General features: G+C 42.4%; 2 protein-coding genes across 2 annotated transcripts; one reads left to right on the plus strand and one right to left on the minus strand.

The window, feature by feature from the left end:
* The first annotated feature begins 505 nt into the window (after positions 1–505).
* Positions 506–10,320, plus strand: cpxm1a (carboxypeptidase X (M14 family), member 1a). The gene is made up of 13 exons (XM_073484184.1): positions 506–818; positions 1,733–1,842; positions 2,472–2,611; positions 2,742–2,826; positions 4,032–4,182; positions 4,316–4,404; positions 4,567–4,690; positions 5,716–5,912; positions 6,037–6,216; positions 7,670–7,964; positions 8,914–9,053; positions 9,147–9,249; positions 9,400–10,320. Exons 1-13 carry the CDS (start codon positions 506–508, stop codon positions 9,759–9,761), a joined length of 2,289 nt encoding a protein of 762 aa, XP_073340285.1. The 3' UTR covers positions 9,762–10,320.
* Positions 10,321–11,432: 1,112 nt separating this feature from the next.
* On the minus strand, positions 11,433–20,317 carry wdr32 (WD repeat domain 32). The gene is made up of 7 exons (XM_073484504.1): positions 19,705–20,317; positions 17,648–17,761; positions 17,197–17,394; positions 16,545–16,747; positions 16,094–16,174; positions 15,841–15,986; positions 11,433–15,452 (listed from the first exon to the last, which is right to left on the minus strand). Exons 1-7 carry the CDS (start codon positions 20,163–20,165, stop codon positions 15,081–15,083), a joined length of 1,575 nt encoding a protein of 524 aa, XP_073340605.1. The 5' UTR covers positions 20,166–20,317; the 3' UTR covers positions 11,433–15,080.
* Positions 20,318–22,632: the final 2,315 nt, after the last annotated feature.

The following is a 22,632-nucleotide window of genomic DNA, read 5'->3' on the forward strand; positions in this document are numbered from 1 at the left end:
ATCAAGATGAAAAAGGTGAAGAAATGTAAGCTGATCAGTGAAGAAGAGAAACTTTGAGGGGTTTGGTTTCCTCAAAAGTAAAGTCACTTTGTCAGATTTTACAGTGTAGATGAAAACTTCTGGCATTCAGATGCTCAAAGTCTCTGGGCACCATGAAAGACTAAAAATAGAAAAATTCCTACTAAAGTAGAGTAATAATCCCTCACTTAAGTACAGTACTTGAGTGAATGTACTTAGTAACTTTGCACCACAAGCTTAGGCCTATGTATTGATAAATAGGTCAGTGGTTCACGCACAACCCACATTATGTAACTGCAATTATGTCTGTTTAAAGTCACTTTTTTTTTGCGGGACTCTGGCTGGAATTTCAGGAGGGAGGGTGAGGCAGGGGAGGTGGGATTGAGGAGGAGGAGGGATGTGGATGGAGGTCTGGCTCTGTCAGATCCACATAAACTGCTCTGGGAGTTTTTTTCCCCCCACTCTGTAGCAGCAAACAAAGAGGAAGATGGAAAAGTCATTGCTCGTGTTGGCTGCGGTGGTTTTTCTGGGAGGATTTTCAGATGCAGCTCTGACTGAAGATGCATCAACTCAGAGTTATTATTTATTAAACAACACGACGACTACAGCTGAGTCTGTCACCAAGGTTCACAGCACAGACAGACCGACTCCAACCACAGCTCAGACTACATTATCTACCACCACTGTCAGAGTCAAACAACTGGACACCAAAAACACCAACAAAGAAGACAGCGAGGAAGACACCAAGAAGAAAGAAGAAACAGATGTCAAGAAGACAGAGGAGAAGAAAACTACACTGGGTAGGACAAAAAAAGGACAGTTTTCTTTTTACATGAGGGTGTGAGAATCCAGGGAGACTTCAAGCTGATTTAACCCAGTTATTAATGTTAATTAACGAAGCAGTTAAGTGCAATTAATCAATGATGCCTTCAGGGACACACAGAGCTCCTGGTATCTTCAAGTAGGCTGCTCAGATATTTTGCTTACAAAAGCAACAATACCACAGAATAGAAATACTCTGTTACAAGTAAAAGTAGTGCAAATGCAAAAGTATTAGAAACAATATAGGGTAACTAAAAGTACTCAAAATGTAGAAAGGTCCTTTTTATATTGTTTATATTGTTTTGTAAAGTAACTAGTAAGTAAATTTAGTGGAGTTTAGTGGAGGAAAAGGTATATTTTTGCCTCCAAAGTTCGTTTAGGAATAAATAAAATAAAAAATCAGTCAATGAAGATCTTTCTCTTCTGATGAAAATGTTCTCCCCAAAACTATATAATGCACCTTTAAAGAAAAACAACCTTGACCTAAAGAGAACAAGCAAACTATTTTGCCCTGCCCGTACCAGTAGTGTTTATGATTAATAGGATTGTTATTGCCTCTTCCCAAAACCATAAAATACCTTCCAGCTGTGACTCTCGTCTCCCTGCTCTGCTGGACGTTTGCCTTCACTCTCTCTTGGCCCTCAGCTTTGTCTCAGATTACATTCGAACCCTCCTTGGATTCACTTATCTGCAGTTTCCTTTGGAGAGGGCCTCCAAACTTCAACTGAACCGGCGGATGATTAGAGATATTCCACATAACGGCAGGGACCTCTTGTTACATCAGCCGGGTGTTTGCTTACTCAGAGAAACCAGAAGGAGAGTTTTTAACCCCTCAGTATCACCAGACAAGCTCAAACACAAGGATTTTATCTTCTGTTTCTTTTCCTTCCAGACTGTCCTCCCCTCGGCCTTGAGTCCCTGCGGGTCGATGACAGCCAGATGCAAGCGTCTTCCTACCAGCGGATGGGTCTGGGTCCTCACAGGGGGAGGCTGAATATCCAGGTGGGTCTAGCTCTGGATCACATCTCAAACACAAAGTACAAAGAACAGCTTCTTATCTCCCCTGAATCTGCCTGGATGCTTACCCAGGAAAGGGGCACTCTGAGTCGGGTACATGGCCCCACATTCTCCCCCTTATCTGCCTGGATCTTTACCCAGGAATGGAGCTCTATGTGGCGAATACTATACATACATCCCAAACATTCCCATGGTGCTCTGGTTCTCCAGGGGTGTCAGGACATGGATGATACCCGACAGCTGGTTCCCACAGGCGGGGGTAGAAGCCTCAGAAAGGGTCAGGTTAACCCTAACCTGTGGGGTTAAAAGACTTGCCATACAACTATTCGTTTGCAGCTTTTATTTGCACGTAAAATTACCACTATAATAAAACCCACTGATTGGACTTGCAGTAAAGAGCCTTCTTGTTGAGTACAGTAAAATGTAGAGCCAATAGTGCGATTCAACATCCAAGCCTCCCTCTTCATGTTCTGCAGTCTGAAAGCAATTATTTTACAATCAGGGTCAAAACTCAAGTCTTATGCAACGATTCAGACCGAGGCCGAGCCAGGCGTGTTTCGGTTTAATGGATTCTGCAGCTGACCTGAAAATGTCTGTGTAACATATGCTTGTAGTCTGGCATCGAGGACGGGGACCTGTACGACGGAGCCTGGTGTGCTGATCATAAGGACCAACACCAGTGGCTGGAGGTGGACGCCCTGCACCTGACGCTGTTCACTGGAGTCATCCTGCAGGGCCGAAACTCCATCTGGAGGTCAGGTAGTATCAGGATTCAAATCTGAAGAGTTTATGGTCCAAAATGTAAAGAAACTGATGCTAGAAACACAGAGTTGACAAAATGATAGCATGTTAACATTTTGGATTGTTTTTGGTCTTCATTCCAGTTGGGACTGGGTCCACACCTACAAAGTCCAGCTGAGTAACGACTCTGTGAACTGGGAAACCTGCATGAACGGGACAGAAGAAGCAGTAAGAACCTCTTTTTGTGTTCTCTGATTTGAGGAATGTTTTCTACTGTGACCGTTGGACCTCACACAGATGGAAAACAAAGTTTGAGCCAGAGTGAAATATGTTTTCTGAGTAAAAAGTGAACCACTCGCTTACAAAATAACAGAGAACTCAAAATGAAAACAAATAAAGGACAGCAGGAAACTGCAGCTCGTGGTTGGCATAATAAACAGTGACCTTAATTGCCTCTAAAATGACAAAATTAAGATGTGTGATTTAAAGTTAAATACACCTTGATGAACCTTGAAACCTGCACCTAAAACTGAAGGAACTTTTTCTGTTCGACATCACACATGAGTGAGTTGGACAGTCAGATTTTTTTCCAAGGAGCGGGAGGCGAAACAAAATATTCTTTGTAGTGTTTTAGTTTGTAAGGTTTTCACTAATGTGGTTATGTCTCAGTCCTGTTTGCTTGTCTGTGGGTCTGTTAAGATCTCAAAGTTCTGCTTTAAGGTCAAGAAACAAATAATTAGGTTTTGGTGCCGATCCAGGCTCAATTGTAACTCTTTTCCCTCTTATTATGAGTCACATCTGGAAAAAATGTCTCCCCGATTCTCTCCCAGTTTGTGTATTTTAGTGGAAATCCAAAGCCAAAAGAGTCTTCAGCTCTTTGAGACTGTACTTAACGCTGAATGCTGACATCAACATGATAATACGCTCTTGATGACAAATTCAATGATTCTTCATCACCCTCTTCTTCATCTTTATTGCCTACTCCTTTTTCTCCGCCATCTTCTTCTTCTTCTTCTTCGTCGCCATCTTCCTCTTCTTCTTTCTTACTGCTGACTTACAACCAATTGGAGCATTAACGCCACCAACTGTCATGTTACATTGTCTTTCTTGACATCAGCAGTGTTTTGTGTAATTAAAGCCAGTAGGATTCATCTTCTGAGAACCGTGAATGTCTGTACAAAATTTAACGGGAATCCATCCAAAATATGTTGAGATATATCAGTCCGGAACAAGATGGTGGACCAGCTGCTGCCATGACATTGTTACACATGTCTTGTTCTTTATTAAAATGACAAATGTAGGGGATTGTGCAGCCCTGGTGGTAGTAGGTCACTCTCTCTAATTGTTTTCTAGCTTTATGTGTAGATGTTACAGTGTAATTTTACAGGGGATCCAAAAATGTTCAAACCAAAGTGTCACATTGAATTGCACAGATCTTCGAAGGAAACCAGAATCCAGAGACTCCAATCCTCGGACTCCTTCTTGTTCCCACCGTCGCCCGTTTCATCCGCATTAACCCTCAGACCTGGTACTTCAACGGCACCATCTGCCTCAGGGCGGAGATACTCGGTTGTCGAGTTCATGGTAGGAATAGAGCTCCGAGTATGTAAGATTCACAGTGACCAATATGTTGTAACACATTGAAATGTTGGCAATTATAAAAGGCTAGGTGGTCTTTCAGACAGCAAAAGGGAGTTAATGCTCTCTTTCCTCCTAGATCCGACTGACATCTACGCCTCAGAGCGAGAACTCGGATCAAAAGACGCTCTGGACTTCAGACACCACAACTACAAAGAGATGAGAAAGGTTAGAGTGATGAATGTCTGCGAGGCCACGCATGCATGATGAGTAACTTTGGTTCCCCCGAAGCCAATACCAGGGCTTTTACTCAGACTCAAGTTTTCAGATTTACTCAAGAGTTCAGATTTAACCCTTTAAAGAGTCCAACTTGTCTTCTTAACCCTGAAGCTCATGAAGTCTGTAACCGAGGAGTGCCCGGACATCACCCACGTCTACACCATCGGGAAGAGCTACATGGGCCTCAAACTGTACGTCATGGTGATCTCAGATAACCCCAGCAAACATGAGCTAGGTACGTAAGAGCAAATCAACCCTTCTTTTATGAGTTGGGATAAAGCTTTAAAGTCTAAAGTTTCTGTACCAGAAAACCAGAGTTCATAGAGAAGTTATCCTGACAGTGTTCGAACGAGTTTATACCGTAATTCTCCAGTTTCAAGAACCATGAAATCTCAGTATCAAGTTGTATATTAAAAGATTATTAAGGACAAAATGGCTTTAAATAAGATAACTGCAACATAAAAACTGCTTTGTAAGACAAAGAACAAGCACACATTGCCTTGATTTAAGCCATTTAATCCTAAGTGGTTTTCATTCTTTGCGGTGTGGCTGCTCAGGCCTGTGGCCTGGTCCAACATCCTTCAAGTGTTTATACAGGCTCGGCTCTGAGGGAGGCTGAGGCGTCTCGTAGAGGAGGCCTCTCATGTGTAAACAAACTGATAACGGGTTGAAATCTGAGACAACTCTCTCTCCACCAAATAAAGACAGATTTCTGTGTGATCTTATCCTCAGATGCCGGGTTTTCCGGCCTCTACATCTGCCAAAAAGTTTAAATAAATTAAGTGGAGTGCAGATTTTTTTCTCTTCTTCTCAGACAAATGGCATAAACACATCATTTAGATTATTTATACTGTCAACCAGTGATTTAAATTTCAGTATTTTCACTGGTGCCAAATCCAAGAAGAAGAGTGGCAGCCAATGCAAATTTTTCTTATTTCCGAGTTACAAGAAGTGCCCCAAGAATAAAGTGTGGATATTATGTCTTTGGTGATTTAGCTTTAGAAGTGTCTGCCATTGAGTCTGGCCAATTCATGCATGATCATTGGCAAAGTGCTGTGAGCCAGCTCAACACTGTTTGCTCACACAATATAAGTGTTGAAAGTTTTATCACAGAGGTTCTTGATGTGCCTCCAGGCCCAACACTCTGATCGAAACCAATAAAACACTGCAGGTGCTTGATGTAGAGTGTGACCCAGACAAATCTCTCAACGTTTATTACTTAGTATGCAAATTAAATGTCTTTATTTTCTTTTTTGGCAGGTGAGCCCGAGTTCCGCTACGTGGCGGGGATGCATGGGAACGAGGCTCTGGGCCGAGAGCTCGTCCTCAACCTCATGCAGTATTTATGTAAAGAATACAAGAAGGGGAACCAACGTGTTGTTCGGCTGGTGACCGAGACCCGAATCCACCTCCTGCCCTCTATGAACCCTGATGGATATGAAGAGGCCTACGTGAAGGTCGGTTAACAGATATGTTTCTGTAGTTTCCCCCTAATTTGGAATAAATGTTGTATCTAGAATGCATTTACAGTATACTAATCCATCCATCCGTTGTAGTTATTAATTCTGTTCCTGGTTGCAGGGCTCAGAGTTGGCCGGCTGGGCAGACGGACGATACAGCTTTGAAGGAATCGACCTGAATCACAACTTTCCAGACTTGAACAACATCATGTGGGATGCTCAAGAGACGGCAGCAGATAAGTCCAAAGTCTCCAACCACTACATCCCCATCCCAGAGTACTACACCAAAGAAGACGCGATGGTAAGGACGTGTAGCTCTCTTGTAAAGTAGTAGAGTAGTAGTAGAAGTACTCATATCCAGTGTATGAGTACTTCATTGTTTTCATTACCTTAGAATGAGACTTTTATATCTACAGAAGGAGTGGCTTCTCTTCCACGGACTCCACCATGTTTCTACAGCAGCCCAGAGCCGCCAAACCAAACACTGGCTTTACAGAGAGCCTTTTGCAGTGGATACTGTAGTTTCTCCCATATGCTTGATGAGAAGAGGTGTATTCAGTTGCTCATAATCTGCAAATTTACCACTAGATTTCACTAAATCCAACACGCTGGACCTTTAATCCTTCAGTTTATCAGAAAAATGTAAATTCAAATTTGGAGATACGTGTAAAAGCAACTAGTAACAAAGCTTTCAGACGATTGTAGTGCAGTAAGATGTTGATGAAGGTTCACAGTCATCCAGGTCAGGGTAATTCGAAATGCTGTATCGTAGGTAACTGGACTTGTTTCACTTCTCATCCAAGAGGTTTCTTCAGTTCTAACTAGCTGGAGGGGAGTTGCAGGCTCTAAACCCTGTGTGGGAGTGTCCTTACAGAGTTCTTAAGGACACGTGTGAGCTCTGAGTTTCAGAGTTGTTAGCGCCACTTGTGAGTCGTTGACCTGACCAGCCTTCATGTGGGATGTTTGGGCTAGTTGAGCCCAGATGTGAATGGCTGTTAAGCTGTCTGGGGAGAGAACTCAGTACTGCATTGTAGGTGGGTGAAAAGTAATGTCGCAGGCCACTTCCACCATGAAGCTGCATAACACAGAAATACTCAAGTAAAGTAGAAGTAGAAGTAACTCAAGATTGTCTTTAATGATGTAACAAGCAATACAGATCGCTGACTAAGTTTTGGGATTTAGATAAAGCGCCAGTGTGTAAGATTTGAAAAATATGTTTATTTGGCACCATCTGGTGGTCTAAGGAAACAATAACACTGTGGCAGGCAGCAACAAGAATCACATAACTTTATAAAACCAACACAAGGGACTTTTTTAAAACATACAACACTGTCTGAGAAGAGAGAAGAGGATTTAATGAAATACAGATCACTGCCTTAAAGGACCTAACTCTGTTACTTTAAACAGTGACTGAGTGAGTCTCCAGGTCATTAGTGCATAAATGTAGGTCACACTGAGAGGCGGTTTTTGAGGGTAGTGTGTGAGGACGGTTTCAGAAGAGGAAAATAATGTTTCCACTGCAGCAGCAGCAGCATGCAAACCTCAGATCAGGAAGTAATCGGAGCCAAGAGAGCTGTGGTTTTCCTGGAAACATTGTCACTCAATGTTTGGTAACAGTTTGTTAAAGGTCAACACATGTTGAAACTCTGCCTCCAGATAACCAGGTATTTTAAACTGAAATACTCACGTTAAAAGTATTTTTATATTAGTTTCTCCTGAATTGTTATGTCACAATGTTTTTCCCTCCCTCCCAGGTTGCACCAGAGACTCGTGCCGTCATCAGCTGGATGCAGGACATTCCCTTCGTCCTCAGTGCGAACCTCCATGGGGGGGAGCTGGTGGTCACGTACCCCTTCGACTGCACCCGGGACTGGGCCCCTCAGGAGGACACCCCCACGGCGGACAACGCTTTCTTCCGCTGGCTGTCCACAGTCTACGCCTCCACCAACCTGGCGATGGCCAACCCCGACCGCCGCATATGCCACTACGAGGACTTCCAGGCGCACAACAACATCATCAACGGAGGAGCCTGGCACACCGTCCCAGGCAGTGAGTCAGCTCAGAGTGAAATATGGAAACCAGCTGAGGAGAGTTAGTTCAGAAAGGCTGTATCATGCTGGTGGAGGGGATGTTTTCACAGATGATAACAGTTGAAAAATCAAAACTGCCAGTATATCCTTTCATAACATAAAAAAAGAAAGATACAATAATAAAATTACATAGTGATTAACAGCAGACAGTTATCAGCGTAGTAACTGATAACTGTCTGGTTAGTTAAGTTAGCAGTGGTATTATGAAAATGGACAAGCTAGGGCTAAATGGTTAGCATGCTAACTTTGATAGATATCTCTGCAACACAATACATAGACGTCTTTGACATCATGTCAATTTCTCGTTACTTTTTGAATGTTTTAAACAAAATTTCTTATTGCTCCTTTAAGCAAAAACAGCTAAATTTGAGGGTATAAAAGAACAAGATAAAATCATTTAAATAATAAAGAGTTAAGAACTGCAATGAATAATCCATTCTTAAATGCTTCTTAAACTAGATATTTTCTGGTATCTTTGCTCCTCCATGAGAGTAAGCTGAATATCTGGGTTGTGGACAAATCAAGACAGCCCCGCCAGAATGTTGACATGTTAGGATGGCCTGTGAATTCTGCACAACCTTGTAATTTGTTCCAAACGCTGCATCATTATGGTGATTGGTCAATTTTGCAGAAAACTTGTGGTGATTGTGCAAAATTGCCAGGTCGTGCAGAACGTGTCAACATCTCGATGGGACTGATTCGAGGACATCATGTTCTTCATCTTCAGTGTTAAATTATGTATTTTATTCACATTTTTATATTTTACATCCAGCCCTGCAACTGTATTTTTCTTTTTTTCTTGTGTGAACTGAGCTCACCTGAGAAAGAAGCCTTTCAATAGTCTTCTTTGAGTAAAAAAAACTAATAAATGTCTTTCTTGTGTACGTTGTTCTTTGTCTTTCCTGCAGGTATGAATGACTTCAGTTACATGCACACCAACTGCTTTGAGGTGACGGTGGAGTTGTCCTGTGACAAGTTCCCTCATGCCAGTGAGCTTCCCGTCGAGTGGGAGAACAACAAGGAGTCTCTGCTGGTTTACATGGAGCAGGTCAGTCTGCAGAGATAATCACACAGGTCAGCAGTAGCACCAGCTGTAGATAGATCATTTTCTTTATATTTCTCCCATTTCCTGTTCCCTCAGGTTCACAGGGGGATTAAGGGTGTGATCAGAGACAAGCTGACCAAACAAGGAATAGCAGACGCTGTGATCAAGGTGGAGGACCACGATCATGACATCCGATCAGGTCTGACACTCGATTTCATTGATCTGTTGGTGCTCCTTTCTATTGACGAGGGTGTTGATGCAGAACATGTGTAACTACAAGGAGATACAACATTAAATTATAATTCATTTTGGCTTTATTTTTGTCTCTGCATCTTTTTTGTTTCCTTAGCTGCTGATGGAGACTACTGGCGTCTCCTGAACCCGGGCGAGTACAAGGTGATAGTCTGGGCCGAGGGATACTTCCCGTCCATGCGCCGCTGCCATGTCGGAATGGAGCCACGTGCCACCATCTGCGACTTCACCCTGACCAAAACACCCATCCAGAGGCTGAAGGAGATCCGGGCCAAAGGAGGGAAGATCCCCCAGGACCTTCAGCTGCGTCTTCGGGCTCTGAGGCTCCGCAAGCTTCGCGCCAGCACCAAGGCCATCAACCGCCGCAGGGAGAGTCAGCGAGAGCAGCAGGAGCACCGCAGGAGAGCTCGGTCCATCGGAGCCCGGAGGTCGCGAGGAGGAGACGGGATGAGGGGCTGAAGAAGCCTCAGAGACAAGCTGGATGATGGGTTGATTAAGTTCAGGACAAACGGAGAAACCTGACCTCTGGGAATAGTGACGTGTTCCTAGTAAAGGGTCAGTTCACCCAAATTACAAACATGTATTTTTCTGCATAGCCTCAGTGATATGAAGACATGCAGACAGTTCATCTGGTGATTTTTTATCTTTCACAGAGATTTCTAATTCCACCAGTGTGACGGTCACAGATTTAAGATATTGAAACTGTGGTGTGTTTGGGTGTACTGACCCTTTGAGGCAGATTAAACTATGACAGTCATACAAACTCTTACAGAAGTTGACAGGATACTTAAAAAAACAGGGTTTTAATGGACATCTACACATCCATGGACAGGCAGACTGTTTTATTCGACATTATAGCTGATGACGCTGTAGTGATTGTTGCTTATCTGTAAGACGACTGAGTTGAGAATTTACCTGTCAGCTGGTCTGATATGTGACATGTTTTTTTTTTCTAACACTGTGTCTGTTTTTCTTTGACTAAAGTCCAAAAGGACAATAAAATCTCAAATAAATATGACTTATTTGTGCTATCTATATTCTAGAGTCTAGATCTAAATCAAATAAATTACATACAATCAGACTTCTTTTGAAACCAGTGGAGTCTGCTGGTTTAAGGCACTTCTGCATTGGCTTCAGTTTTCAGAGCTGTGTTCTTGATGTGCATACATTTAGTTAATCCTTTGTCGCTCACTTCATTTGTCTTGTTGCAGTTGCAGTTGTAGTTGGCAGGATGCAGCTTTTAGGTCTGTTCATACTAGTGCAATATTCAGAAACTAGGCACCACTTTCGCCTTAAGAACCATAAAATACAATACTTGATTGTGTGACGTGACCCTTCACCAACATGCTACTGCCCCCTTGTGGCGTGGCATACTTACACCCCCCAAAAATTCAATGACTTTCCAAAAAGAAACCAAAAAAACAACCACAATGTCTCTGCAGTAGATGTTGAGACATTTCAGGACTCTGACCTACTTTTATACTAGTTACTTTGCAGATTGCATGATGCAACAGAGCCTTAGGAGCACATTTTAAAATCAGTTTTATCAGCAATCAGATTTTAAAAAGACTGATTCCAATGATCAGACCAGTCTGATGTTGCGTGGACCAGTAATAAACGGTAAAAAAATGTATAATTTACTTTTACTTGTACTTTTGACACTTCTGTATATTTAATAGTCAAAACTTTTACTCAATTAAGATTCATGTGAATGACTTTCACCTTTACAAAATTAACCTTTTAACACAATATCTTTATTTTGGGTTCTTTTTAAAATGGTTTCCAACCTTCATTGGCTTGTGAAGTTGAATCGTCAACAAGTTGTAACCACTTTAACCAGAAGGCCTATGTGATTCTTCCTTCTCAAATTGTTTTTATTGAAATACGTTATAGAGGGCTGAAGCTGTGACACTACGCTGTCTAAGTCTAAAAAACATGACATTTTTCTTCCTTCTGAACTTCGAAGTTACCTGACGACCCCTTCAGGACCCTCTCTAGTGTGTGAATACACTGGTTTAGAGTAATTGCTGCCATCTAGTGGTCGATTCTCCTTCAAGTGCTGAGTTTTAATACTGAAATAAAACAAAAAGACTGAAGAATAGAAATACTGGACTCAAACACCAGACAGTCAGCAGTGCAAAAGAAGCTAACCTTTTTATTTCAGTGATAATTATAAGTACCATTTTAGTATCATCGTTGGGATTCCTTGCTGTGTGTAGCCATTTAGGAAACAACAGTGCGAGCAATTCAACGTGATTTTCCGTCTCTCGTCCACCCTTCTTCCTCCTCCGGCTGTGATCAGTTGAGGTGACGGTGCACAGGTAACACCAGAACTACTGAGAACATTCAATAAATCCACAAACAGAATACGGGTTAAAACGCAGAACAGGAGTGAGCAAAAAAAAAACAAAAAACAAAAAGAACAAAGTCATAATAAAAATTAACCCGGTATTTAGCTGCTGTACCTGAAGTGAAAATGGCAGATAAGACACTTCTCTCCGAAGAGCTTGTTGTTGAATACAAGTGAAATAAAAGCAGCAGTGAATATACAGCATGGCTGCTCCTTTAACTCTCAGTTCAGCCAATTTAAAATCTATAAATTCAGCAGTTTACTATTGAAGTTATTGTACGGTATTTCTCAATTTCTGTTATTCCAGAGGTGGAAAAGTCACAGAATCGACTGAACTGAAAGATAAACGAGCCCCGCTTGTGAAATATGCACATCTTGAGCAGATAACTGAGGTACAAAGTGTTGAAAGCATCCTTTCTCAGTACATTTAGGACCATGTTGTGAGCTGCGAATTAATGAAGTCACATCTGCGTTTACACAACTTTATCTTTTCACTTCAAATTTAAATACATTTCTCAACAGAGCGGCATCTAACGACTATTTTCATCATCGATTCATCGGCTGGTTATTTTCACGATTAAACGTTCATAAAATGTCAAGAAATCGTGAATCACGTCATCAAATTGCTTCTTTTGTCCAACAAAATCCCAAAGACTCTTCATTTAGTGTCATAAATGACATAATGAAGAAATAGCAGCAAATCCTCACATTTAAGAAGCTGCAACCAGCAAATGTTTGACATTTTTGAAGTTGCAGCTCTATTTCTTCATTTACTTAATACTTTACTATACTTTATGGCAGAAAAAACAGATAAATCAACAGTGAAAATAACCGTTTGTTGCAGCCCCAGTTCTTTTAAAATCTAAGCTTTTGCCACATGTAAAGAATTTTTTTAATCCATAATAGCAGATGTTCATCTTTAGTTCTCGGCTCACAATTCACTACCGAGGAGAAACACTGCCTTGTCCGAGCAAAACACATTTTGGCATCTGACCGCTCCACACAGAGCGTCACCCTCGTATAAATAAGAAAGGAGAATCTTCATAAAGGCTGGTATGCATAGTAGTATACGCTAACGTCTATTCGTTTGTTTATATCTATTCTGCAGTCAGTAAGTATGAACTGTAACCAGTTTATATTGAGGTGTAACATCCACACATGTGCTTGGCTCTTTACAGGAACTATACTACAGTGGTTGAAAACACAAAAGCGTTGCCGATACGAGAACAGTCAAAAGCGATCCGTTCGCTCCTTAGAGAGGATTAAAAACCTGATTGGTCAGCTTTATGACAACATTGTAAAAATGAGAAACTGGATGTGATGCGCAGGGGGGAAATAGTCAAACACTGATGTGGATCAACACTCAGACAAAATGAGGTACAAGGCCGAAAAACAAGTTTTCTTGGCAACAATTTCATCCTAGAAAGGTTAAACGAAGGATGCTGAGGCAACTTCTTCTGAAGTCAACGAGCTGAATAAAGACTGAGGCTGGCAATATTCTATATTTATAATGACAAACTGCAAGAAAAAGACCAACTATGTGTTGATTCAACTAACTAACTGTCTGATACATCCTCTTCCTCTGTGCTGTAGAGCTTACAAGGTGCTATTTGTAAGAAAGGTAGATTTTTGAGTGTCATTCCCAACTTGTCAAATACTGATGCATTGGGATTGTAGGTCGCAAATAGGACTTTTAATGATGGGAAGTCAGAAAGTATTGCAAGACGGATTACAGTTCTCTATGTCAAAAACAAAAAATCATACAGAAAATGCCAGCCTAATCATTTCAGGAGTATGTAATTGTATTATTTCCTTGCAGAAAGTGGGTCTGGAGGGGGATACTTTGAAAACTGTTGATACTGACATCAGCTGGACTTTTCTATTGTCCAGGCAGCATGAGGTTTCTATTCACAGGCTTAAGTTAAAAACACACAAACTGTGCAGGGAAATAAGAGGTGAATCCGATGCGACTCTTCCTAAAGCGTAAGTGAGTTTAGAACCAAACGAATCAAACAACGTGAACGAGAAGTGACATCACTACACCAATAAAACCGCTAACAAACCTAAGACCATGAAGGCGGAAACAGGGTGCAGATGGAAAAGTTGACAGGTAGGTGAACGGGAAAGGCGTTGACGATGATGAGGTCCTTGAAGTGAGGGGAGGGGGGGGTCAAAGTTCAGATTGTATGAGCAGAGAAGCAGCACCTGTGGAAAAGGCATGAGCAGAGCGGAGCAGCTGAGAGCGACACGATCCGCAGCGGAGGACGCCGTGTCAAGACGAAAAACAACAGCGCAGACGACAGATTTCTTGGTTTGTCTCGTTAGAATTAATGGATTAATATCTGTCTGTTTGCATCCTTAGTGTTTTTGCCCCGAGACAGCAACATCTGGATGTGCTGAGTCTCAGGATAAGTTTTCTACTGCTATAGAGGACAAAATGAATCTTTAGTATGAAAAAGAGCAACAGACGAACTGCAGAGTTTGTTTTTGACGGACTCAGTGTTGCACCTCAGAGCATCAACCCTCTCCTCAGTCCTGGTGGGAGTCTAGTCTGAGAAGCTCAATGGTGCTGTTCTGTTTTGTTATTCTCCAAGTTGTTTTTTTCTTTTGTTTTCTTGAAGTTCAAACTCAGAGAGGCCAAAAGTCTTCATCCACTACCACAGCCTGGTCAAGAAGTCACAGCTGAAAGTCTTCGTCTTTCATTTTTGTTTCCAGGTCGGTGGCTGTCAGCTGACGGTTCCCACACAAACAAACTCAGTCTGCTTCACAGATGCAGACCTGGGTCTAGAAGTACTTCAATACATTTTAAGGTTTGTTTGATCCCTTTCAGGTGCCAGATGGGCGGAGTTTCCACACAGAAAAATCACAATATTCTATTTATACCACTTGTCAGACTGTTTATAGACATATCTGATATCTGCAGGCTGTAAATCTCACCCATCTGGTGCACTTCAGCACTTTAAAACAAATGCAAGGAAATGTCATTCAGGGTTTCCTAAATACGGAAGCCTTAAATGGTCATGGGTCAAACGTATTATTTCCTCCGTTTTTCCATGATAACACAGTCTGTATGCACGTACTACATTCAAGCAGATGTGTGTTTCAGTATTTGGAGCAAAACTGTCGAATCTCTGCTTAAAAACTTCAAATGTTGCTCAATATTATTCAATTTAAGAGACTTTACGAAGAAAAATTAAATATTTATGTTAAGATTACTGTTATTTTGTGATCTGTGAAAAGAAAAAGAAGAAAAAATTGATGGCCATCTGTATTTACAGTATGTTCTGTATGTACTGTAAGTGTTTTCTAGTTTGTGTGTTAGTGTGTATCGTTTGTTTTGTAAAATTATTTAATGGAAATTAGATTAGATCTGTGCAGGAACCCTTATTAAGACTTCTCTACCCAGGTCTGCAGTGCATCGTTCTTTGCTAAAACTTGGGCTGGTAAAGGGCGACGCGTCCACTGAGGCAGCCCGAGGCCAGCTGGCAGTGTGTCGGGGAGAACTTGGTGGTGAGCACCACGTCGCTGTGCGAGTAGATGGAGCGGATCTCCCTGAGGCAGCTGGTCTGGACGGGCAGGCAGTCGGCCAGCTCGCCGCAGCTCTCGTCGAAGGCCAGCAGGCGGACGCCGTAGCCATACGGGGAGCAGATGAGTCGTCCGTCCGGGCTGAAGCACAGCTCTTTGATGTAGCCCCTGCCGACGTTGGCCTCCTCGATGTAGTGGGTGAGGCGGAGGGAGCAGCGGGGGGAGACCAGCGGGCGGGTGGGTGCTCCTTCCTGGAACTCATACACACATGTCCACTGTGGAAAAACAGGAAGGAAGATGGAGAAGGACGGTAAGACATAGTCAGAGTGACATATTAGAGTCCGAAACTGTTAATCATGTTGGTGTCGTCACTGGAAAGACACTGGTCACTGGACCCACAGTGACAACAACCATTAGTGGCTTTTTGCTTGTGATTTTACAATAGAGCTGCACTGAAGACAAATTACAACAACAACAATTACTATTACTCACCCTACTATCTAATATCCACCATGTGTGGCTACTCTTACAGCAAAGATTCCTGAAATTCTTCAACAAGAACAGCGTTTTATTTGTTTATGTCTGCTACAGGCCACTGTACATCAACAGCAAGGCCTACTACTTTTTGTACTGTACCTAATAAATAAGATTTATGGTTCTCACCTCCTGGTCGTCCATGTTGCTGGAGCACCTGATGAGTGTGGCCCAGCCTTTAGGATGGAGCTGCAGGGAGGTGATGCAGTTCCCTCGGTCTCTCTCCCCGGGGATCTCTGGAGTCAAAACCTCCAGGCTGTTCCTGGGAGACAGACCTGCAAGAACAAAGTGTGTGATAACCTTATGGTTAATCTTTTATTACTCTATCAGAAGAGAACCGCAGCTGACATCTATTATTCAGTTTTACACCGTGATCTCTGACCTTCTCTGTGAGGGTGGAGCTTGCTGGAGTCATTTCCCTGGCGAGGAGTGCCGGCCGACCTGGACGCTGATGTGCCTCCATCTGCACAATCACAACAGGATCAGAAATCATTTTATTTAATCTGGCAACAACAGTAATGTTCTAATCACATCACCATTTAGTCATCAAAATGTCAGTAATTATGACGAATTGTAAGTTAAAACTGAGAACTTTTAGCATTTATTAATCTGCACTGAAATATATTGTATTTTTACTGATAAAAGACTAGAACTAACTACTGAAACGGCAAAAATGAATCAAGTAATTGATTGATCAACCAATTGCTTTGGCACTAAATCCATGTGAAAATCCATACAGTGAAAAATCTAAAAAACTAAACAGAAAAAAGGGGAAAAAAACACCAAAAATCACTGACTGAGTGAAATAATTACGTTAAATATGTTTTTTTTACCTGAGCTGAGGGGCGTCCGTCGCGCTCGCAGCATACGGTAGCTGCCCACCTCCAGGGACTGGGTGAGGTCCAGGTCGTGGAGGATGAGCAGGTACCCTGAGGAAGTGGAGATGAGCATCTTGGAACAGTCGGGTGTCAGTCGCATCCTCATTAAGTAACGGGTGTGGAAGAACTTTTTGTGCGGGCAGCCGTCTTCTGTAAACCTGCAGGAGAAGGACAATATCATGAATCATTGGTGGCATTTTCTCAAATAATTGGATTTAATTCTGGTTAAAAAGGTTGTGCTCAAGTTGGAGATCAATCAACAGTGGAACAGTTCATCCAGAGGTACATAAACTCTGCTTAGTTATTAGGTTTTCAGGTTTGAACTGCAGCCAGAAACCCCATTTACCCCTTTTCAGAGTTTAAAAGTTGCAGTTTTTATTTGACAGACAAATATAGGAAAGAGACTCTTAAAATGTCAGTCATGTATTAGTTGAAGTTTTATTTGCAGCTCCTGGTAGAGCATGACGTGCACACTAGAATAGGACATTTACCAAGAAGTAACAGGGGATTGGATTGTAGAGCATTTCATGTTTTTTCCTCAAAAAAAAAAGGGGCAGAGAGCACAATCACCACATTCACTTTTAATTATCTGTAAATTTTAACAAACCTGTTAGTGTCCCATGTGATGACGTTGCCGTCGAAGCCGGACGTGACGAGAAGACGAGTGTTGGTGTCGTACTCGATGTTCTTCACCCAGCTGGCGTGGCCGTGCAACGAGCAAACCTTTGAGTTCAGCTTGCGCAGATCCCATAATGCAATCGTGGTGTCGTCAGAGCAGGTGGCAAACAAACGATTGTCTAAAAACCTGCAGGGCACAGTCAGTCAGTAGAACAATTACCATCCTCTGCAGACATTAATCTAAAATCTTAAGTTTTTATTGGCCTCTGCACTTCAAGTCTTGACAAAGAGCTTAATCTGACTTTAAGAAGATGATTTAAGACATCATGTTGCCATCCAGAATATTTTTTTTTCTCGGTGCCGTCCTTGATGTGGATGCAGGATGTTGCACGTTTACTTTTTACACCATCTCCGGATGATTTAAGACATGACAAACGCACCTTATGTTGTTGACGCAGTCCTCATGGGCCTCGGTCAGGGTTTTGATGTGTCTGGAGGAGATGGGATCAAACAGCAGAACCTCGGTCTGCTCACAGGCCACAGTGAGGACGGACCTAAGCACAGCAGACAAACCAATAAGAGATGCTCATATAAAATACAGGGGATTTAAAGAGTTGATATCTTTGTAAAACTGCAGCAAAAATGCAAAATGTCAAACATTTGCTTCCTAAATGTGAGGATTTGCTGATTTTCTTTGTCATTTATGATAATAGATGATAGTTTTGGACTGTTGATTGGACTAAGAAACAATTTCAGTTGACATTTTATGGACATAATTGATTGCTAGTTGCATCCCTTTCTCTGTAGCCCTGTGAGAGGACACAGACGGCTTGTACAAGACCAACGACACAGTGTTCACGAGAACTAAACATCTAACTTCCAGGATATATGATGCACATGGCACAGGACATACGCAAAGAGATAACTGAACACTCACATTGATATGTTTTGGGAATATAAATGGGAAAAATCTAATGTGATGCAACAAATAAAGAGGAGAGAAATAAAAATGACATTTAAATCTGTATGCTAGATACTCCATCATCAATATATCTGAGAAATGTATTTTTCTGGGTGAGTAACACTGAACTGCCTTTTTCTAGATGAAAGACCGGGTAAAACCACGAAGCAATAATGGAGGTCGAGTGTCAAGCAGCGATACAGAAGAACTTTACTTATTTTTGTTGGTGGTTTGTGTTTCCTCTTATTTATGACACTGTATGGATCATAGATGCAGAGGTTGGGCTGCACGATATGGTAAAAAGAAATAAATCATAATGTGATTATTTTTACCGATACTGCAGTTTCTATAGGTGCACAAATAGTGGGAATTATTTTGTGATTAATGTGCAGCCTCAGTCTGAATGTTAGATACTCCACTGGTATTATCTCAAATGTCAGTTGACGCCATCCCACAGTGGCAGGTGCGGTTTTATCAATACATCTAAGCAAATTCTCATTGCACCGCCTACACACCGTCCAAAATGCTGCTGCCAGGCTCCTAACACGATACAATAGATGGTCACATATTACACCGATTTTAACCTCCTTGCCCTGACTTCCTCTTGGTGCTCGCTCATAAAGCCGTACATGGCCAGGCTCCACACTACATGAGTGACCTTCTGTAACCCTACACTACAAGTTGAGTCCTTAGGTTTCCTCCTCGGACACACCTCAAGACTCGGGGTGATCGCTCCTTTCAATCGGCATGCTTAGTCTCCCAGCATGCTTGAGATCTCTGGCTTCAGTGGACTATTTTAAAAAGTAGTCAAAATCCTTCCTTTTTAGACAGGGTAGAATATTAGATTTTAGAAAATTGTAATTTAGACTTTCTGCATCCCTGTCTGTGACGCAAAAGCACCTGTGAGAGGTGTCAAAGTACCAACAGTTGCCATAATATCATCAAGATTATTAAATCTGTGGCTCAGGAAATTTAAATCTCTTGCAAAAACCTGATGCATTTTCTGCAAAAGCACTTAACTGTGCAGGGAGAGACTCACAAGTGTTGTGTTCTGCTGTCACACGTGCCCACAAACAAACTTAACCCAGACTGGACACAGCTTGACCTGGTTTGTCTGCAGGATTTACTTCTTACATCTGCTGTCTGGTCACTGAGGCTTAAACCCTGTGCGTACTCTGTAGTTGTGGTTACTCTGAGGGGCTTTTGCAAGACTTTCCAGGTTTTGTTTGGGGAAATGAAAGACCTTCAGTTTGCTTTGATTTCATTGTCAGCTTGACAACTTATAAGTACATCTTTGACAGTCGAGATTAATGCAGTAACCCCATAAATGGGCTTCTTCCTCGGATGAGGAGGAGCCCAGAGAGGTGAAGCATGAGGGGCTGAATCTGATGTCACATTTCAAGCACTTTCCAGGTCTTTTACACAATAAGTTTCAAACCCTTTCAATGCATTGCTGCACATTTTAAATATCCTCCAGGCCAGTGGAAACCCTGTGAACATGAACCTCGGGTAAAAGGCCCTAAAATGTTGTCTTACCCATCCGGGGAGTACTCCAGGTTGAACACCGCTCCGTGGGTCTGAGTGCTCAGGTTCACAGACTCCACAGCCGGATTCATAGAGCAGTACAAACTGGTCATTGTCCTGAAGTTATCCCTAGCTGGGTCCACAAACACCCCTCGTCTTATTGTCCTGCTCTGCAGCCACGAAAACAGGCTATTCCCCCTGCGGATGTCGCTGCTGGAGTCCCCGCCGCTCCCCGTCTGCAGCGCGGCGGGCACCTGGCAGCCGGGCTCTCGCTCCTCCGACGCCGGAGAGCTCGCGGTCCGCTCCGGTCGCTCCTCGCTGCTCCTCGGCGGTGAAGGAGAAGCCACCGGAGCGATGTCATCCTCCACGTCCGAGTCGTCGATGTCGGGGTCTTCCTCTTTGTCGCTGCCGCTGTTGGGCCTGTCCTGCGACTCGTCGGCGTCCTCGCTGTCGCTCTGGTGCTCGGAGCTCATTGTAGCTTCTCCGACGTCCAAGCAGCCGTCTTGTGTTTCGGGGCGAAGCGTCTCGGCTCGACGGCGAAAAAGTTGACTGAGTCCGGTCACCTACCGAGCATGAAACCGTGTCTTCATGCGCTCATTTAGGATGCCATGGCAGGGGGGATTTTAGCTGCACAGGTTAGGCAAATTACATTTTGTTGTCAGACTTGGCAGAGCCGTGTCGCCGCGCGTCAAACCGAACATAGTTAGCTTAAATGCTACCGGAAGAGCAAAGTTCTGCCTTCAAGGTAAAACCGCAAATTTGTTTTCCACGTGTGTGCGTGTCCAAAAGAAACAAGAAATATTACAATTATCACCCATTCGTTTTCTAATTGTGTTTTACTTTACGTCCCGCCGTTTATGTGAATTAAATTACGTAGCAACAATCAATTGAAATCAATAAATGTTTTAAGATGAAGGGCCCAGCCGGAAGTTTCACGATTTTGTTCTCACTAACTTGACACTTTTTTCTCCTGACCAAAACAAATGCAAAATAAAAAGAAATGACGTAGTTCCGCTTCCGGGGCCAGTTTAAGGCGCATTCACGAGTTGGTTGCTGCCATCTGCTGGATAAATACTGCAAGTATGATTTTTATATTGCATCTGTTATGCGTGTATGGAGGATGTTTTTGGTCATAATTTAAATTATAAGATATCATAAAGATTACTAACATCACACACCAGCAGACCATAAGAATCCTCAACAAATAACACAATAAACTATCAGTGCAATATCTGACATATTAATGTACATATACATGTATCCCTGCTGTCAGTATTTTTATTCTGCATACTCTGGGTTTGTTTTTCTTTCTTTCTTTCTTTCTTTCTTTCTTTCTTTCTTTCTTTCTTTCTTTCTTTCTTCTTCTTCTTCTTCTTGTTCTTAGTCTGGAAGCAAAAGATTTCCACACGAGTGACAATAAACATCTCGAATCTTGAACAATTTACATGATTTTTTAAAACTGCTTAATGTAGAGAATACTATTCATACTATGCACTACAAATAAAAGTCATGTACCACCAACAAAACTAAATAATGAAACAAAAAAACCCTGTGTCATCAATTATCTGTTATCTTATGTGTCTGCAGAGTGATATAAATGTGGGTCAGGGCTGGACTGGCCATCTGGCATACCGGGCAATGCCCGGTGGGCCGATGCACATATTTGGGCCGGCCCAGTACTGTCATAATTAAAAAAAAAAATTAAAAAAAAGGATATAGTTTTTTATCGACCGCAACGGTATCTGAGACACTAAACGTGGCCCATTGGTTGATTTTCTTGAAGGACATTGGGCTAGTCCAATGAAATCTCTCAGCTCTCGTTGGCCCGCCCCTCCCCTCCCTCTTGATCATTTGTCCTGACTGGAGGTGGAGGGAGTGTGGTGGATGTCGAAATGGACGGAAAAAAACAAAAACGAAAGGGGGGAGCAGAAAAGCTAAGGGAAAAAAAAAAAAATACTGAAAGAGGACGCAGCAAAATGTGCGAAAATTACAAACATGTTTGCTACCACAAGCTCGGCGGTTGTCGTCGGGTCGGCCCGGTCGGGTCCAGCAGTCCCAGACCCGGCGCCGGGGGCGAGCGCACAGGTGGTTGACGGAGAGGTAGCGGAGGAGGAGAAGGAGGGAGAGGAGGAGGATGATGATGACGAGAGAGACGTGACCCAGCAGCAGCAGGGACAGATTGAGGTCAGAGAGGCCACTGAAATGCTAGGAGAATCAACGTGGCATCAACAATGAAAATGTTATTGGATGTGTACACTAAACAGTATCTGGGGAATTTGTAGGCTTATATGCAAATGGTCAACCTAGGAAATTATATACATATATAATAATATATAATATATTAATTTTATTAAGTCAGTCTTAAAACATACGTGTGTGTGTGTGTGTGTGTGTGTGTGTGTGTGTGTGTGTGTGTGTTTAGGTGTGTGTTTAGGTGTGTGTGTGAGTGTGTGTGTGTGTGTGTGTGTGTGTGTGTGTTTATGTATACTGCCTTTATAGCCTTTGTTGTCAAATAATGCTTTGAGTAGATTTGGTGTCCAACTTACAGTGTTATTTATTTTAGCTTGCCATAAAGTTATAGTTTGCAGGTGTTGCAGGTTACAATTAGGCCTATTATTATCACATAATATTAGTGAAACATTTCTTTGCTGAAATGGATGATTAATCATTGGTAAACAGAGAAGAAACACTAGTGACACATCTCTGCCTCTCTCTCTTTCTCTGTGTTTAGTCAAGCCATGCTGTTGAAATGGGAGTGGAGGAGACAGTTTAGTACATATGTAAGCACACGCCAGCACACGCCATCCATATATCATGTAAATAACCATGGTGGGCCGCCAGGGACCAAAATGCCCGGGCCATTTTTTGGTCCCAGTCCAGCCCTGATGTGGGTCAAAGTAAACTGAAGACTACATGAACTACAAAGTGCAAACTTTTTTG

This window comes from Pagrus major, chromosome 16 (assembly GCF_040436345.1).
Source record: "Pagrus major chromosome 16, Pma_NU_1.0".
NCBI classification, from domain to species: Eukaryota; Metazoa; Chordata; class Actinopteri; order Spariformes; family Sparidae; genus Pagrus; species Pagrus major.

Bases quoted from the DNA above. Each gene is read 5' to 3' on its own strand.
- cpxm1a (XM_073484184.1), top strand. From the start codon at position 506: ATGGAAAAGTCATTGCTCGTGTTGGCTGCGGTGGTTTTTCTGGGAGGA. The intron at 1,843-2,471 runs GTGGGTCTAGCT...ATATGCTTGTAG, and splicing joins GGGGGAGGCTGAATATCCAG to TCTGGCATCGAGGACGGGGA. The intron at 2,827-4,031 runs GTAAGAACCTCT...TGAATTGCACAG, and splicing joins TGAACGGGACAGAAGAAGCA to ATCTTCGAAGGAAACCAGAA.
- wdr32 (XM_073484504.1), bottom strand. From the start codon at position 20,165: ATGAGCTCCGAGCACCAGAGCGACAGCGAGGACGCCGACGAGTCGCAG. The intron at 16,175-16,544 runs GTAAAAAAAACA...GTGATTGTGCAG, and splicing joins ACGGACGCCCCTCAGCTCAG to ATGGAGGCACATCAGCGTCC. The intron at 15,987-16,093 runs GTCAGAGATCAC...TTGTTCTTGCAG, and splicing joins GCTCCACCCTCACAGAGAAG to GTCTGTCTCCCAGGAACAGC.